This window comes from Coptis chinensis, chromosome 4, assembly GCF_015680905.1.
Source record: "Coptis chinensis isolate HL-2020 chromosome 4, ASM1568090v1, whole genome shotgun sequence".
In the NCBI taxonomy this organism is placed as follows: domain Eukaryota; kingdom Viridiplantae; phylum Streptophyta; class Magnoliopsida; order Ranunculales; family Ranunculaceae; genus Coptis; species Coptis chinensis.
In genome coordinates, this window is record NC_141459.1 from 87,371,509 (window position 1) to 87,387,053 (window position 15,545).

Sequence of the window (15,545 nt, forward strand, 5' to 3'; positions counted from 1 at the left end):
CGATCCTATTGGGGTGAAGCAGTGAAATCAGCAGCCTATGTTATCAACCGTACTCCCTCACAGGTAATAGAGTTCCAGAATCTTTATCAGAAACTCCATACACTTTTGTCCATCTCATCTATGCCTAATTTGGAGACTCGGGTGTTTGGATGTACAACTTATGTTCATATCCCACAACCAGAATGAAGTAAACTTGATCCTCGTGCGAAGAAGTGTATTTTTGTTATGCAGAGAGTTTGAAAGGGTATAGGTGTTATGATCCGACTTGCCAAGATGTATATATCTCTTGATGTCTCATTCCATGAATCGGACCCGTATTATTCTCGAGGGAGTTTCCAGTCTTCCGCCGTGGGGAGAGTGGCGGTGAAGGAATCCGATGTCTTTGGAGAATTGGAACACTTGGAGGAACGATTTGAAGTTCCTGAAGCAGAAATTGATCCCTGTAACAGTAGAGACAGAAGCACATGATCCGGATGTATCTGAAACTGTAGTACACGACATTTCCCCTTCTACATCAATAACTGAAGATCTCGATCAGAATGCTCCGCCTCAGGTACCTCCTATAACCTTTAATGAGTCTGTTGGGGTAGAAAGTCTTGAACCTAGACAATCACAAAGAGCTAGTAAGGGAGTTCCTAAGAAACAATATGAACCAGACATCAAAACCAATGCTAAATACCCTATAGCTAACTCTATGTCTAACCATAGCCTTTTTGAAACCCATGCACTTGTCATAAATCATTTGTCTGCTGTATCTATTCCGAGTAACGTGCAGGATGCTTTGAAAGATTCAAAATGGAAAAAATAATGAATGAAGAATTAGAAGCCATTCAAAAGAATGTAACATGGGAGGTAGTTGATATGCCTGTTGGAATGAAGACTGTTGGATGTCGTTGGGTGTTTACCGTGAAGCTTAATGTAGATGGAACTATTGATAGATATAAGGCGAGATTGGTTGCCAAGGGATACACAGTGTTATGGAATTGATTATGAGAAGACTTTCGCACCTGTAGCGAAAATCAATATAGTCCGGATTTTAATTTCACTTGCAGCAAATAGAGATTGGCCCTTGCACTAGCTTGATGTGAAGAATGCATTTCTGAATGGGAACTTGGAGGAGGAAGTATACATGGATATGCCTCCAGGTGTGAAGAACCATCCCAAAGATGTTGGGAAGGTGTGTAAACTGAAGAAGGCTTTGTATGGTCTAAAACAGTCTCCAAGAGCTTGGTTTGGAAGACTTACAGTCAATGAAAGTTTTTTGGTACAAACAGAGCAATTCTGACCATACCTTGTTTATCAAACACAAGGATGGTAAGATTACAGTTCTAATTGTGTATGTTGATGACATGATCGTTACAAGAGATGATCCGAATGAAATAAATGAATTGCAGAAGTATTTGTCGAAGGAATTTGAAATGAAGGATCTAGGATAACTGAAATATTTTCTCGGTATTGAAGTTGCAAGGTCTAAAAAGGGGATTTCACTCTCACAGAGTAAGTATGTCCTTGATTTGCTTGCTGAAATCGGGATGTTGGATTGCAAATCGATGGAGACACCCATTGAGATGAATCACAGACTCGCCATTCATTCTGACCAAGTTCCTACTGATAAAAGCAGGTATCAGCGTCTTGTAGGAAGGTTAATCTATCTCTCTCATGATATTGCTTATGCTGTGAGTGTGGTTAGTCAATTTATGCATTGTCCTAGTGAAGAACATATGAATGCAGTCTTTCGTATCCTAAAGTATTTGAAAAAAGCACCTAGCAAAGGTTTACTATTTGGAAAGTATGATGCATTGGATATTGTTGGATACATAGATACAGATTGGGCTGGTGATAAAATTGATAGACGGGCTACATCAGGATATTTCACTTTTGTCGGTGGAAATCTTGTAACTTGGCGTAGTAAAAAGCAGAAAGTTCTTGCCAGATCAAGTGCAGAAGCTGAATTTCGAGGTATGGCACAGGGAGTATGTGAATTGTTATGGATCCGTACTGTCTTGATGGAATTGGGCTTCGAGCTTCAAAAGCCTATGGATTTACATTGTGATAATAAAGCCGTCATTCAAATTGCACATAATCTAGTTCAGCATGATAGGACAAAGCATGTGGAGGTTGATCGTCATTTTATTAAAGAAAATCTTGACAGGAAGGTTATTTGTTTTCCGTTCGTAACCTCAGAGGAGCAATTAGCTGATGTTCTTACCAAAGGTGTATCTCACAATGTGTTATGTTTGGCAGCTCAGTTGTCAAGTTGGGCACAATTGACATTTATGCACCAACGTGAGGGGGAGTGTAGAAAGTTGTATATTAGTTTTCATGTATAGAGCGCGACCTGCGCTCAGATGAAGTACAAGTGGAACGCGACCTGCGCCTCAGGCGTGAGCGAGTTCTAGTAACTTGAGCGCGACCCGCGCCCCGTGTTTCTCAAGCCACCGACTGTTTTGTTTCTATTTGTTGTAACCTCTATATAAACTAAATTGTAATATCTTAGAATTCAATCAAGTAAATATACACTTAATTGTATTGAATCCTCTGGTTCTACACAATCTTTTGGTTCAATTCCATCTCTCAAACCATCAATTCTCATATGTTTCTTAATGCATAATTCATCATATTGCTCTCGTTATGTTGAAATATATTGCTGCCGAAACATCTTATATTGCTGCCAAAACGTCTATATAGCTCTAGTAGGGCTGGGATATGTCTTCAGTCCATCATGAAGCCAGAGGCTTGTTCTTGGGCAGGGCACATGATCGCTGGTGCTAACTTGACATGGAGATATACGGACCCGGCACTACACATGTTACTCGTGAAGTGACGGAAGTTAGACCCTATAACCAAGACGTCTTTTTCTCTATGTTATGTGTGATCCATAGCCTATTAGCCTCATACTAATTGAAGAAATTTGTTGATGAAGCTAACGAATGTTTAAAACTTTAAATGGGAAAGTCTAGTGGCGAGGAGTTTTGGTTATACACGCTTGGAACATATAAGAGAGAGGTTAGTTGACGTATGCATAAGTGCATAACCATGAATAGAATGTATGTATCTGGGTTCGATTATATATAAGAATAATCTTCAAGACTTAAATACCCCACCTCATTACTATAATAATTGTATATTGTAGAAGAAAAGAGAAACATAGATTAAGAAGTTGAAGGAGACCAATAAACTGAAGTGTTCATAATTCTGTTACGTTGTATCCTTCTAGGTTATACATTATCAAATCGAAAACACAATTGTATATATACAAATGCAGACCACTAACTATGTCGATGAATGGGGTTGCATGTGGTTTGTCGTGATTAGCAATGGCAACGGAACATAGATTATTACATGTACGTTTAACGACTGAATATACAATGAACATTAACGGATGCCAAGTTGAAGTGGTAGACAGGCAAAAATAATCAGGGGCTATGTAGTGTCAAAACATGTACGGATCGGAGAGGCTTGGAGACTACCGGATTGTAAAACCAATGCAACAGAAGTGTTAAAAGGATGGTGTACACAATTCGTCTATAGAGGGGTATGACACTGGAGATTCTGCAGGCGGCAAATCACCTACAGATAATTGAGAACATGGCTTTTCATGTGGTCTACATACTTTGGTAATACCGTAATAGAAGGATTTTGCCTCATTGATCACCAAATGGTATCAACACCTTGTCAACTTTGTCCGTTCGCAACAACAGCGGTAAAGCATAACATTTTGGGAAATTAAGGGGTTATCCACAACGATAGGACAAAACCAATTTGGTTGGTTTAATGGTATGCGCTAGGCTAGGGATGTCCTCATCTTTTTCCGGGTTACAGGGCCATCTATTTTCTCTTCGATCTCTCTCACCTCTAACCCTTTTCCTCTCCCTCTCCGGAAATATATGAAATAAATCTCCACTCTTCCTTCTCTATCTCCATCTAATTAATCCTCCATCTTCCTCTCCCCCATCATCAAAGATTCACCCCCATTTTTGAAAAGCGTAGTAGGTTGTAAGAGGAAACTCTAGGTAAAGAACATGAAGTTTCGCAGCAACATTGCCAGTAAAAGCATACACTTCATTAACTGAATTAAGGAAATTAAGGTGGTTAATCTCACAACGATAGCCTGATGCCAATGTTTGAAGATTATCATCGCAAATGCAATCGGTGGCAATGAAATCCAAGTACTTCGGAACAGAATGGTATGCGGCTAGGCGGCTTGTTGAACGTCTCTTGATTCAGTTGAGCGAAGGCACTGTCTGAAGGCCCATTGGGCCTTGATGATTAAAGATTTGAGGCATTGCGTTAAATTACTTGGGCCCATAAACCCTCATTGGGCCTTTATGATGGTTATTTTGAAATATGGCCGCGAAATCAGTGGAAAACTTGAACAAAGTGTAAAACAATGGTGTTTGCAAAAATTTGTCTATCCTTAATAACAACAGTTTCATCAAATATGACAAAGCCTCCTTCCCTCAATCTTCTTCGTCGTCAAACCCAACCCCGAAAACTCTTTCATATATCTTCTTCCACTTTCTCAACTCACCACTCATCTTCTTCTCCAACACTATCATCAACAGCGAAAGCCACTCCATTAAAACGCACGTGTTTGTATCATGCACAGGGAAAGTGCACAATGGTTAGTTTAAGTGTTTAACTCCCTCTCCTTTGGTTAAAATCCCATTGTCGCATTTTTCTTGGACGCCAAGTATTTGATTAAACATGTCAATGAAGCTAAACTTTTTGTTTTTTTTGTAGATGGATGATGCTGCACACCTTGAGAAGTTCAGTCATGATATTTTGGAGGAGGTTCATGGAAATACCACCGGGAGATTTAAACACACGTGTTTGTATTACACACAAGGCAAATGTACAATGGTAAGTCAGTTAAAGAAACCCAATAGATAAGTTGTTTGATTAAATTTGTTAAAGAGATATTTTATGATGGGGTATTGTAGTTGGATGATCCTATACACCTTGAGAAGTTTAATCACGATTTATCGGAGGGGCTGCAAGTGGATGCTGATAAACTGGAAAAGTTGAAGTCTCAGAATTTTGATTATTTTTTGGTGCTTGATTTGGAGGGGAAAGTTGAGATTCTTGAATTTCCTGTTGTAATGGTTGATGCCAAAACTTTGTGTGCCGTAGATATCTTCCACAGGTTCGACTCTTTTGCCTAGACATTTTGTTTGGAAGTTCCACGAGTATACTTCTTTTCAACTGCAGCCTGTGGATTTTTTATTTTTTTTGTTGGTAACCTTTGCTGCTATATACATTTTACCTTCGGCCTTGCTGTCTTAAAGATTTTGATGGCTTTGGATATATTCTTGTTTATTTTTGAGCAATAGGTTTGAATCCGTTCTTGATGTGAATCATGTGTTTGAACTCTTCTTTTGTTTATATTTTAATTTCAGGTTTGTGAAGCCTGATAGAATGGCTGAGCAAAAAATGAACGAGTATATTGAAGGGAAATATGGAAAAATGGGAGTTGATCGGTATGCTGTCAAATCAAACTATAGTTATTATTGGTTTCTGTTTTCGTATGACATTAGCTAATGGATGAATGTGGAAAATAAAACCTGTAATGTTACTTATAATATTTATTATTTGACAAAAATGAACAGTGGGAAGAGGCAGACCCCAAAGTAAATGGCATCTCTCTCTCTCTTGCATGTGTCTGGCTTTTCGCTCAATTTCAAATGCATGTGTGGGTTCATTAGACCTTCCCCAGACGGCCGGACCCCTCACTAGTTGGAGCCTTGTGCACTGGGCGATGTGAGTGATGTGAGTGATGTGAGGAAACATTGTGTGCTCACCTTCAATATGTGTCTGCAACAACACTATTTAGGAATAATAATTTTTTTTTTCAGTAATTCATTTGCTGGGAAGTAGTCAAGTAGGTGATCAGAAAGTACTTGCTTTGCCTACGAAATCACGTTAGCATTGTTAGTGGATTTTATTTCCGAGTTAGGATTGCTTTTTTGTCTAGCAAGTTAGGATTGTTAGAGTATATGACATTGAAGCTTATAATCACCTAATTATTGATCAGTCCAATGTCTACATTCATGTTTACTAAATTTGTATAGATTTAATTATTCAAGCATTCTTTTTCCCTTTTCGTTTGGGTGATGTAACTAACTTCATTGTGCAGTCTCTGGCATGATACGGCTATCCCATTCAAAGAAGTCCTTCATGAATTCGAAGATTGGATAACCCAGAATCGCTTGTGGGAGAAAGAGCTCGGAGGATCCCTTCTTCGTGCTGCATTTGTAACCTGGTTTGTTCATTACTATGTTGCTTATTGTTTGTTTTCTTGCTTTTATGGGTGCCGGGTGGTGGGGTGTCATGAGGCAAGGATTATTATATTGCAATTAGTAGTGTGACTGGTTCATTCTTTGTGCTCTCGGTTAAAATTTAGGGTGGATTTGAGAAGCTCTATTCTGCATTTTACTTACTCTCAGATCAGACAGAGCCATGATAGGTTGGTATTTTGGCCGACCATTTGACTTACGTACAACAAGGGTGATCGGTCCATTCCGAGCATAGTTCAATAGAGGGCTTCTTCACATTCACTGGGCCATATGACAAGATAGTATCATGTCTTAATAAAAACTAAAAATACAATAATACATTAAAAAAAATAGAGTAACATGTTTCTGATTTTGCCTCATTATTAGAAGTAACAATTAAACCTTCGAGTCAGCCTAACATCTGCATATACTGATTACTGAAAGATTGTATTTTCAGATCAAAACATGTTACAGTATTTTATTATTTTTATTTTATTAAGACAACTATATTGTTTAATGACACAAATTACTTCTCTTTCTGTGGTCAGTGGCAATTGGGATTTGAAGACAAAGATACCACAGCAGTGCAAAGTTTCGGGTGTGAAATTACCCTCGTACTTCATGGAGTGGATCAATCTGAAGGACATCTATCTGAATTTTTACAGTAGGAGGGTAAGGATACTTGGAATAAGTTAATTGTGAAAGCAGTAATCTTGGAACTTTTAGAGTAAGATGATAAATATACTTGCAATAGGTTACTAGTGAAAGCAGTAATCTATGAACTTTTTTTCTATCCCTGATGGATTCATAAACACAGAGTGAGCATCAGGATTCAGGGCCAACTCGTCTTAATTTACTCTCTCAATTTTATTTAGTTTATTGATGCTAGGCTGTCTGAACCAGGACTAATCACTTTATAGTTTTTATTTTGTTCTAGGCCCCGGGAATGAGGACCATGATGAATGAACTTGGGATTTCATTGTTGGGAAGTCACCATCTTGGTATTGATGATTCAAAGAACATTGTGCGGGTGATGCAGCACATGCTTTGTGATGGTGCAATCATGCAAGTTACTGCAAAAAGGAGACTGGGTTCTCATGAAAATGTGGAGTTCCTTTTTACGAATCGGATCAGGTAGCAGCTTGGATCTGTTTTGTCTGGTTGACTGGTATGAAGGCTTCTTGTTTCTTAGATTTTGTTCGCATATCTTTTTATTTCTTTCTTTTGCACCACTCTTCTTCCTCAATTACTGCTGTGAGGTCGAGTGGTGTGTTTAGTTTGGTTGTAAATCTTGTCAAATGTTGTGCAACCTTGATATCACATCTATTCACGAATCTTTCATAATTATTTTTGTTCAATCAAAGTAGTTAGAGTCTTCTTCATCCTGGAAATTACTGCTTTCCAATGCTTAAGAGCTTCCTGATGGGATTCAGTTATCTGGAGAAATTCTTATACAAACAGAAGTGACAAAAAGTTTGGTTTTATATAGAAGTGAAGAAGGGGGTTAAAGCGATGGCTGAGAGAACTTCATGACGACTCGTCATTGGTGAAAGTGGGGATAGCCCGCTTAATGACGAGTAAGTTTGTTCTCCAAAGTGTGTCTGGAGTAACTTGAACCTGATATCATGGAGATTTCACCAAGTTTAGGACCAACTCTTCTACAGCCATCTGGGAGATTATTCTGGACTTGAGATTGGATAAATAAGTAATAGGTAAAAGTTATTGCCCTTAAATGGTGGATGTGGGCAATAGGGATAATTTTTGTGTCTTTTTAAATTTGTTATTATGATCTGATTATTGTTTATGTAGGACACAGAACACCACATCTTACTCAAACATTAATATGCAACAACGTAATAAACTAATAATTTTCACCGAGATTCTTAGAAACAGAAAGACCACAGAATGTCATGGAAAATAGATGTGCCATTTCCATCTGTCATGACAATGGTACCTTCAGATCACATTACATTGCAGTGGTAAACCCCCGTTGTTTCTTTTCAATGTTTCCCTCATTTTAAGGTACAGGAAGTCTTAGCAACTAAGGGTTGCTGTGACCCTTCTCTACTGGTCATCTAACAGACATTCCCTAGCACAGCCCAGTGCTAGATCATGGTGTTCTACTCATAGGTATATCGCTACGGCATTAGGACTTCTCTATGTAAGTGGTTTTTTAGAATAATTCCTTTGTTAGTTTTAAGATGGTAGTGATGAATGTAAAACAATAGGAGAATGAATCAATCAGTTAGTATTGGAGGTGGTTTCATCTATTGTTGAAGTGATGGCTTGGATTGCGTTCTTACCACCCAATTTTTTCAAGAGGTTCAAGAGGAGATCTCACCAACATATGCCCCTCTTGTAATGATTTTCAGTTACACCAGCCCTCAGCAATTTCATCATATGTCCCTCTTGTGGCAGACTTTGTTGTTGGAAGTGGTGGAAGTTGGTTGTGCTCTGTGAAGTTTCCAAAAATGATTTCACCATCATGTGTCCCTCTTGTGACAACCTTGTGATGTCCCTCTTCAGTGATTTTAGCTGTGCCAGAGTTTAGTGGAGGTTTGTTGTGCTCTACTGAGATTCCAGAAGAGAAATGATCATCATATGTTCTTCTGGTAATGATCCTTTGCTGTGGTACCTCTTCAATGACTTCAGTTGAAGCAGAGTTTGTAATTGAGAGTGGAGGAAGTTGGCTGTGTTCTGCGGATGTTCCAAAGGAGATCTCACTGTCATTTGTCCCTCTTGGAATGATTTCACTTTGTATTATCTCTTCAGTGATTTCAGTTGTAGTAGAACACGTGATTGAAAGGGGTGAAAGTTGCTCATTCTCTATAGAGCTCAAGTCCTGTGCATCATATAGTGAAGCTTCATTTCGATGAGTAGCCCATACATCTGATAAGTTTACGTTCAAAGTATATTTATTCCTGGACAGACTTTTCTGTGCAAGACTCTGCCAGTGTTTGAGACCCTTTCCTATGTGGTCAGAAAAGGTAGTTGATGAGTGTCTCATTGAGGCAATTCCGTACCTGGATAGATTTTGGCGTGAAAGACTGTGCCAGTGTTTGAGACCCTCTACAACACGCTCACTAAACACTGTAGCCTTCATGCCTGAACCCATCTGAGCATTAAGAGAGAATTCAGAATTCACTAAAAAAGTAATGTCGTGTGATCATAGGCATTCGGTTTCTAATTCAAAATTTTCAAATTCGGCCTCGTTATAATACAATTGAAAGAAGCGTAGGTTTTGTAGCTAGGTGATATTAAGGGGTATATGCATATTTTACCTGTGTGACAAGTGCATAACGCGGAAGGGTCACATAACCACAAAGGAATTGAACTATCACACCAATGGCTATCCTTAGCACAATGTCCACTTTGTTTTGATGGAAGCAGCTTCTTAGACTGTATTCATACTGCTTTTTCCAAATGGAGTTAGTTTGGGGTCCATAAAAATCCTTTCAAACTTATAACTTTGAATGCATACCCATGTCCAAGTAAAGAATGCCAGCTGAAACGAATTCTGTAATGAGGCCAAGCAGCTTAGTTCATGATGTATAGTCATATAAAATAAGTATGATTGCCATAAACATGTATGTTGTTTTTTTCTTCTCACCACTTCTTGTTGAGAGGAGTGACATTTTCTTTCTAACACTGAGCTTCACAAGCAAGATGCACGCAGGAAAAAAGAAGACAAGATACAAGTGATGCAATTGTGAGTTTCTTTCGTAATGTTTATCCATATAACTTTTATTATCTCCAAGTGGCGTACGTGTATTTATGTTTTATGATAAAATTATCAAAATCATACAGGTAAGCTTGTGTGTAGTTGGTTGGTAACCCCTTTCTAGAAGCTACTTACATTGGCTGTACAGCAGGATTCCTCAGAGAAGCTATTAGGTATGCTTCTTTCTTTAAAACATTTTTTGTTCATCTCATCTGCCTTTAAACATCCATCTCTCATCTCTCATCTACACACGTTACTAGTTTGTTTGTGTATGCAAATGAGAAGTAGGTAGAACAATGAAATGGTTTCTGTTCTTTACCTGGAATAAGATGAAATGGATAAGATGGAGAAGCCAGTGTGGTCGGCTGAACCAGAACAGATCATCACTTGGCTTGAAAAGCATATTCCCCTGAACCACGGCTGTCTTGTTACGACTCTCCAGGCAAAATTTTGTTATGACAAGTTGGAACTTTGTCCCGACAGCCAAAACCATCTGCAAGAAAATGATGAATTATGTGGTGGATACTAAACCGGCCAACTCTATCTTCTTTGGGCCCCTTAATAGGTATGTACTTCAGAAGTTAGAATTATGTTAATGAGCGTACCAGTAATAGAATGAAAGGTAACCAAATGTAGTTAAAAATTCCTGCAGAGAAATCAAGTGACTACATGAGTGAGGATGTTCAATCAATTTCAACTTTCAGAAAAAAGAGATGTCAAGAATAGCATTAGTACCATGAGCACTGATAAAGAAGAAAAATATGGAGAACATCCAGATCCAGAAGCTGCAGAGACACCACAGACTTCATAATCTCTTAAAATTCTTGCCGTTGTTCAGACTGTCTTTATTTTGTTTCATACTTCTATCTGTAGCTATTGTTTTATTGTGTATAATATGATTTTGTGTAGTTTGAGGAAAAGTTCGGTTTACCTTATCCCTACAACCTGAACGAAATCATCGTCAAAAGCTCTGACAAGGAACTTTTGGAAGTTGAAATTGCTTTCAGAAAAATGTGCCTAAAGAAAAATATACGCAAGTCAAATTAAGGAAAAGGGCTAGCAGTTACTGCTGCAGCTACATCTAGCGCACGAACTTGTAGGTGTAGCACACGCTAGAGTCATGGCTTGGGCCTCATATATGCTAATAATCTTCTCTTGCATCAACTATAAGAAGTATACAACGAAGAACTGAGTTTGTGTTGAAGTACCGCTGTGAATAGATGATAGATGAGCTTACCACGATAAATCCATTGCGGAGAGTCAAGTAATCAGTCTTGATGACTGAACCTGTAAAATTGTCGAAGAAAGCAAACCTAAACAGAAAGTGTAATATAAGTCTGGAGTGAAATGCATCTTGCCTCATGGATAATAATGCATTTTGGGCACTCCCCTGTTAATGAGAAACTTCTAGTTAAGTCTCAGCTGCTCTACTAAATTTTGACACATCAAACTAGCTATTGATTTTAGTCGGATCATTATTGTTGAGTTAAACTTACTGGCCAGAGCAACAGGCGATGGCCACTCCAGAACTTCAGATGGCGTCGTCCAAACGATGTCTTGGATCTATAGTTGAAAAGGAAAGAGGAAACACAAATGATTAAATGGTTCAATGCTTTGCTCAGATATCTTTAAAGAACAGAAAATGTTTCTTTTTATATACCATTTGCTAGTTTATATTGGAGTGTTCTCATATCCTCTTCCCATGATTTCCATGTCCTCATCTACAGATATACACCAGTTCGGCAGTTCAACAAAAATGTGGGAAATCAATGTTAGAGAAGCAAATGCTACTTCAGGCATCCTTTTCTCTAGAAATGTAACATTTCATGAACTTCAAATAAGTTTATCTAATATTGTACAGGCTGATGTCTCTGGTCAAAACTGTAAGGTTTCTGAATTAATATACAGGAGAGGGCTTGCTAATTCCTAACTTAATTCTAAAATAAAAACAAAACAGAAAAACAGAATAAATAAAAGTCAAGAAAAAAATAAATACCTTAGCTATTCCAAGAGACATGGTTAGAACACAATATAGAACATGAAATACAGCTAGCACAAAGATGAAGAGGTGAAGCTGCTCTATTCCTTCATGTGAGAGCAATGAAATCATACCCTTGGGACCATAATCAATCGAAACAAGGATAAGTAAATTTCTGCTAATATATATCTCAAGACGAGTACTCACTTAATATAATATATAACATACACACACATGACACGCCCCACTAAAATCGCATATGATGTGACTATTATACATACATTTGCCTCACAGTACGATACACCATCTGCAGATTCAATACGGAGCATTGATTTAGATTTTGTGACATGATCATCATCGGAAACAGAACTTTGTCTGGAAAAAAGAGCATGTTTACAAGGAAGAAATGAGTTGCCCACGTACGGGGTGAAACACATTTTCACTATGAGGTCGTCGCCAATTGTTAAGAGCAAGGATACGAAACCCATTATCATTAGTTCTGCGCGCCTTAAGCAAAATAACACTAGATTAATAAGTTATAAGAAGTGCATATACCAATATAAAACTCACTGATATGGTTAAACTTTAGATGAACTGAACTGCTCACCTGTTTTGATCTTTCCCAAGGCTTGTTTGAGTGATCTTTTCTTCCTTCTCCTGAGAAACTGAAAGTTGCAAAGAAACATCTCTAAGAAGATATATGTTGGCTATAACAGAATGATACATGTGTATGTATAACCAGATAATTCAATTCAATTCAGTGTATATTTACTTGATTGAATTCTAAAGAGATTACAATTGTTTATATAGAATTTACAAAATAAAAAACAAAACAATTCGGTGGCTTGAGAAACACGGGGCGCGGGTCGCGCTCTGTTTGTGCTGGAGAAGAACGCGACCAAAAACGAGGGTCGTGCTCTAGCTACTGGACATCACGAAAGCCTGAGGCGCAGATCCGCTCTATACACACTATATCTGAGCGCAGGTCGCGCTCTATACATGGAAAGCAAAATACAGGTTTCTACATAATATGCCTTCGTTACACGGTGAAGTGAACCTTCTATGAGGATAGAGAGAATAACGAGTATTGTGCAAACAAATGAGACTGCCCAAACTGGAGTCTCTTCGAGGGATCTGACCGGTGTTCGCTTCCACCCGTGTCTTTCTTGATTAGGATCTTATTGTAACTTTGGTTACCTTGATGTGTTTTTCTCGATCTCCTCTCAAGAATAAGAAAGCTTGTGTAGTTGTGTTCACTGATTTCATCCATGTCTTCTCATATCACGTTTTAGAAAAACCCTCCAACTTCATATCTTTGGAAACTGACCTTTGAGGAACGAGGAGTCTTCAATCACAAATGAGGACTCTTTTTATTACACTATTAAACACCTTGTATTATTTACTCTCTCCCTAGACGCACTCTTGCTCTTCCTATCTCTCATCCTTTTGCCTTCTAACACTCCCCCTCCCCCTCTTTTCTGTGCAGATTATTGTTTTCCATGTGCTTTTTCAATGTTCTAAACAAGATGTGAGTACGATGACAATCATATACTTTCCCCAAACTCATTGATTCTAAGCATTATTTTAGGGTGATCTTGGACACACCCATAAAAACACTCACCTGCCCCAACTTTGAAATAAATAAATAAAATTATTTAAGACACATTTAGATTCCTAAATTATCCTTTCTTTTATTAAGTATATTCAAGCAAATGTTTATCCTTCTAGCAAACACAAACCTTTTGCACTTATTTTCCTTTTTTTTTCTGTCACTTTTTTTAGCCCTTACGAAAAGGAATTAAAAAGAGTAAAATTATAGAATTTGGGAAAACAAAGAAGTCTTCCTCCTCCCTCATGCATTTTTTTTACTTTCTCATTTTTCGCTTGAGAAATTTCCAATTGGATATATTTCTACTAAACTCTTTTAACCCTTTTACAATTATAAAGAAGAAGTAATTGCAATAAAATAAAAAATCGAAATTGAAGTAATTTCTAGAAAAGGAAAAAGACAATTTGTTTTTTGGGCATTTTCTACAGCAACTCACACTTTTGAACCGAATTTGTGAACACACTGACGTGGCAAGCAGAGAGACTTTGATTTTCAGTACTTCTTTGACCAATACACACGCACCCCCTGCCTGATGAGTGCCACGTAAGTGTGTTCACAAATTCGGTTCAAAACATTCGGTTGCTATAGAATTTTGGTTCTTTTACCTTTATTAGAAGTTCTATTATAGTGCAGTGTGCTGCAATAACACTATAACACAAAGATTCTTTAAAGTCGCCCTTCTAGAGTATTACTTTCACATATTTTTATTCGTTATTTCTTTTAGAATAAGTTTTTTTTTTTGTTTTTTTCTCTTTCTTTACCCCTATTGGAAATATGCCAAATTAATTTGGGAGATATTAAATGGATTGAAGCGGTTATTGGGGTATAGCAAAAAGTTAGTTAGTCATGGGGTATGGGAATATTTTTATGGGTGTGTCCAAGATCACCCTTATTTTAACAACCGTGAACTTTGTAACACGCATACACTATTACAATAAAGGGCTATTTGTTTTTTTGGGTTAAGTTATAATAGCGGGTCTTATAATACCATGTGTTATAAGAGGGTCTTATAAAATGGTCTTATAAAGTGGTTTGTTTTTTATTTTAAGTTCTTCTTATAAGCACTTGTAAAAATAGAAAAAACAAATACGTGACATCCTATAGATGGTAACCCTGCTTTACATCACATTTAACTTGAATAGATTAATTTGAAACAAACATATACTTTGATTTTCGGTTTCAAATCAATTTTGATAATTAAAATATCGATTTTAGGAAACTATCTTAATTGGTAGTGGTGGTGGTAGTGGTCTTAATAGCATGGTGGTGGTGGTAGTGGAGGTGATGATATTTGTTTTAATAGCACGGTTAGGAGTGTGCAAAAAACCGAAAGAACTGACTAACCCGACCGACCAGACCCGATCCAACTGGTTTCGATCGGTTATTTGTGCAGAACCGATTCGGTTCGGTTTAGAAAAGTGTAAACTGACCCCCTCAGTTCGGTCCTCGATTTAAGACACTTGAAAACCGAGATAACCGACCCGAACCGAAATTTTAATTAGGTTTATTAAAAGCTTGTATTTTTAACCCTTAGATGCGAAATGTAATTTTGAGCAGTTGGATCTAGCATTAAAGAAAACTAAACCTAATTTTGTTTCATTCTCTTTTACCCTAGTTTTATTTCTTCCTCTCTCTCACCAAGCCGCCCACTTCTCTCAACATCACCAAATCACCAACTTCTCCTCTCCTCACTCCACTCCAATTCCATCCTCTTTCCCAATAACATCTCTATGTTTTGAGTGGTTATAAACAAAAAATGAAGAAATTTACGTTTGAAGATTTGAAGTTTAAAGATTTGAAGATTTAAAGGCGAATTATGATGAGAATTACATAGATCTACTTTCATATATCAAATAATATTTGAGATGAAAAATTTTGTTTTTCTTTTGGTTTAAATGTTTATTGTTTATTGTTTATGTTTTTTTTTTTTTTTTTTAATTTAGTGTAAATATTGTACTTGAT

The 15,545-nt window shown here is 37.5% G+C and overlaps 2 protein-coding genes across 23 annotated transcripts; one reads left to right on the forward strand and one right to left on the reverse strand.

Moving 5' to 3' along the window:
• The first annotated feature begins 4,325 nt into the window (after window positions 1-4,325).
• LOC147505400 (Polynucleotidyl transferase, ribonuclease H-like superfamily protein) lies at window positions 4,326-10,916 on the forward strand. Of its 9 annotated transcripts, none has more exons than XR_015193308.1 (10): window positions 4,339-4,624; window positions 4,744-4,863; window positions 4,944-5,146; window positions 5,400-5,480; window positions 6,137-6,262; window positions 6,824-6,947; window positions 7,213-7,443; window positions 9,942-9,984; window positions 10,083-10,561; window positions 10,649-10,916. XR_015193308.1 is itself a non-coding variant. In XM_086557937.1 (7 exons), exons 1-7 carry the CDS (start codon window positions 4,391-4,393, stop codon window positions 7,411-7,413), a joined length of 1,089 nt encoding a protein of 362 aa, XP_086414063.1. In that variant the 5' UTR covers window positions 4,326-4,390; the 3' UTR covers window positions 7,414-7,619. The 9 variants fall into 9 exon arrangements, 1 of the variants encoding a protein (XP_086414063.1); XR_015193310.1 differs by lacking the exon at window positions 9,942-9,984 and having other exon boundaries at window positions 10,083-10,169; window positions 10,257-10,561; XR_015193311.1 differs by lacking the exon at window positions 9,942-9,984 and having other exon boundaries at window positions 10,083-10,169; window positions 10,282-10,561.
• On the reverse strand, window positions 8,505-13,588 carry LOC147505401 (MLO-like protein 10). Of its 14 annotated transcripts, XM_086557926.1 has the most exons (14): window positions 13,172-13,582; window positions 12,582-12,639; window positions 12,398-12,481; window positions 12,256-12,281; window positions 11,993-12,109; window positions 11,657-11,717; window positions 11,234-11,559; window positions 10,928-11,013; window positions 10,732-10,781; window positions 10,602-10,642; window positions 10,316-10,489; window positions 9,757-9,792; window positions 9,557-9,685; window positions 8,505-9,390 (listed from the first exon to the last, which is right to left on the reverse strand). In XM_086557926.1, exons 7-14 carry the CDS (start codon window positions 11,357-11,359, stop codon window positions 8,644-8,646), a joined length of 1,389 nt encoding a protein of 462 aa, XP_086414052.1. In that variant the 5' UTR covers window positions 11,360-11,559; window positions 11,657-11,717; window positions 11,993-12,109; window positions 12,256-12,281; window positions 12,398-12,481; window positions 12,582-12,639; window positions 13,172-13,582; the 3' UTR covers window positions 8,505-8,643. The 14 variants fall into 14 exon arrangements, with proteins under 14 accessions (XP_086414052.1, XP_086414054.1, XP_086414059.1 ...); XM_086557928.1 differs by lacking the exon at window positions 11,993-12,109; XM_086557933.1 differs by lacking the exon at window positions 11,993-12,109 and having other exon boundaries at window positions 11,234-11,283; window positions 11,493-11,559; window positions 12,256-12,481.
• Between the last annotated feature and the right edge of the window lie 1,957 nt (window positions 13,589-15,545).

Coding starts and splice junctions, on each gene's coding strand:
- LOC147505400 (XM_086557937.1), top strand. CDS start 4,391: ATGGTGTTTGCAAAAATTTGTCTATCCTTAATAACAACAGTTTCATCA. Junction 4,625..4,743: donor CACAGGGAAAGTGCACAATG/GTTAGTTTAAGT, acceptor TTTTTTTTGTAG/ATGGATGATGCTGCACACCT. Junction 5,147..5,399: donor GCCGTAGATATCTTCCACAG/GTTCGACTCTTT, acceptor TTTTAATTTCAG/GTTTGTGAAGCCTGATAGAA.
- LOC147505401 (XM_086557930.1), bottom strand. CDS start 11,359: ATGAGGCAAGATGCATTTCACTCCAGACTTATATTACACTTTCTGTTT. Junction 10,490..10,601: donor TACCTTTCATTCTATTACTG/GTACGCTCATTA, acceptor ATTTTCTTGCAG/ATGGTTTTGGCTGTCGGGAC. Junction 9,793..10,315: donor TCCATTTCATCTTATTCCAG/GTAAAGAACAGA, acceptor GCCTCATTACAG/AATTCGTTTCAGCTGGCATT.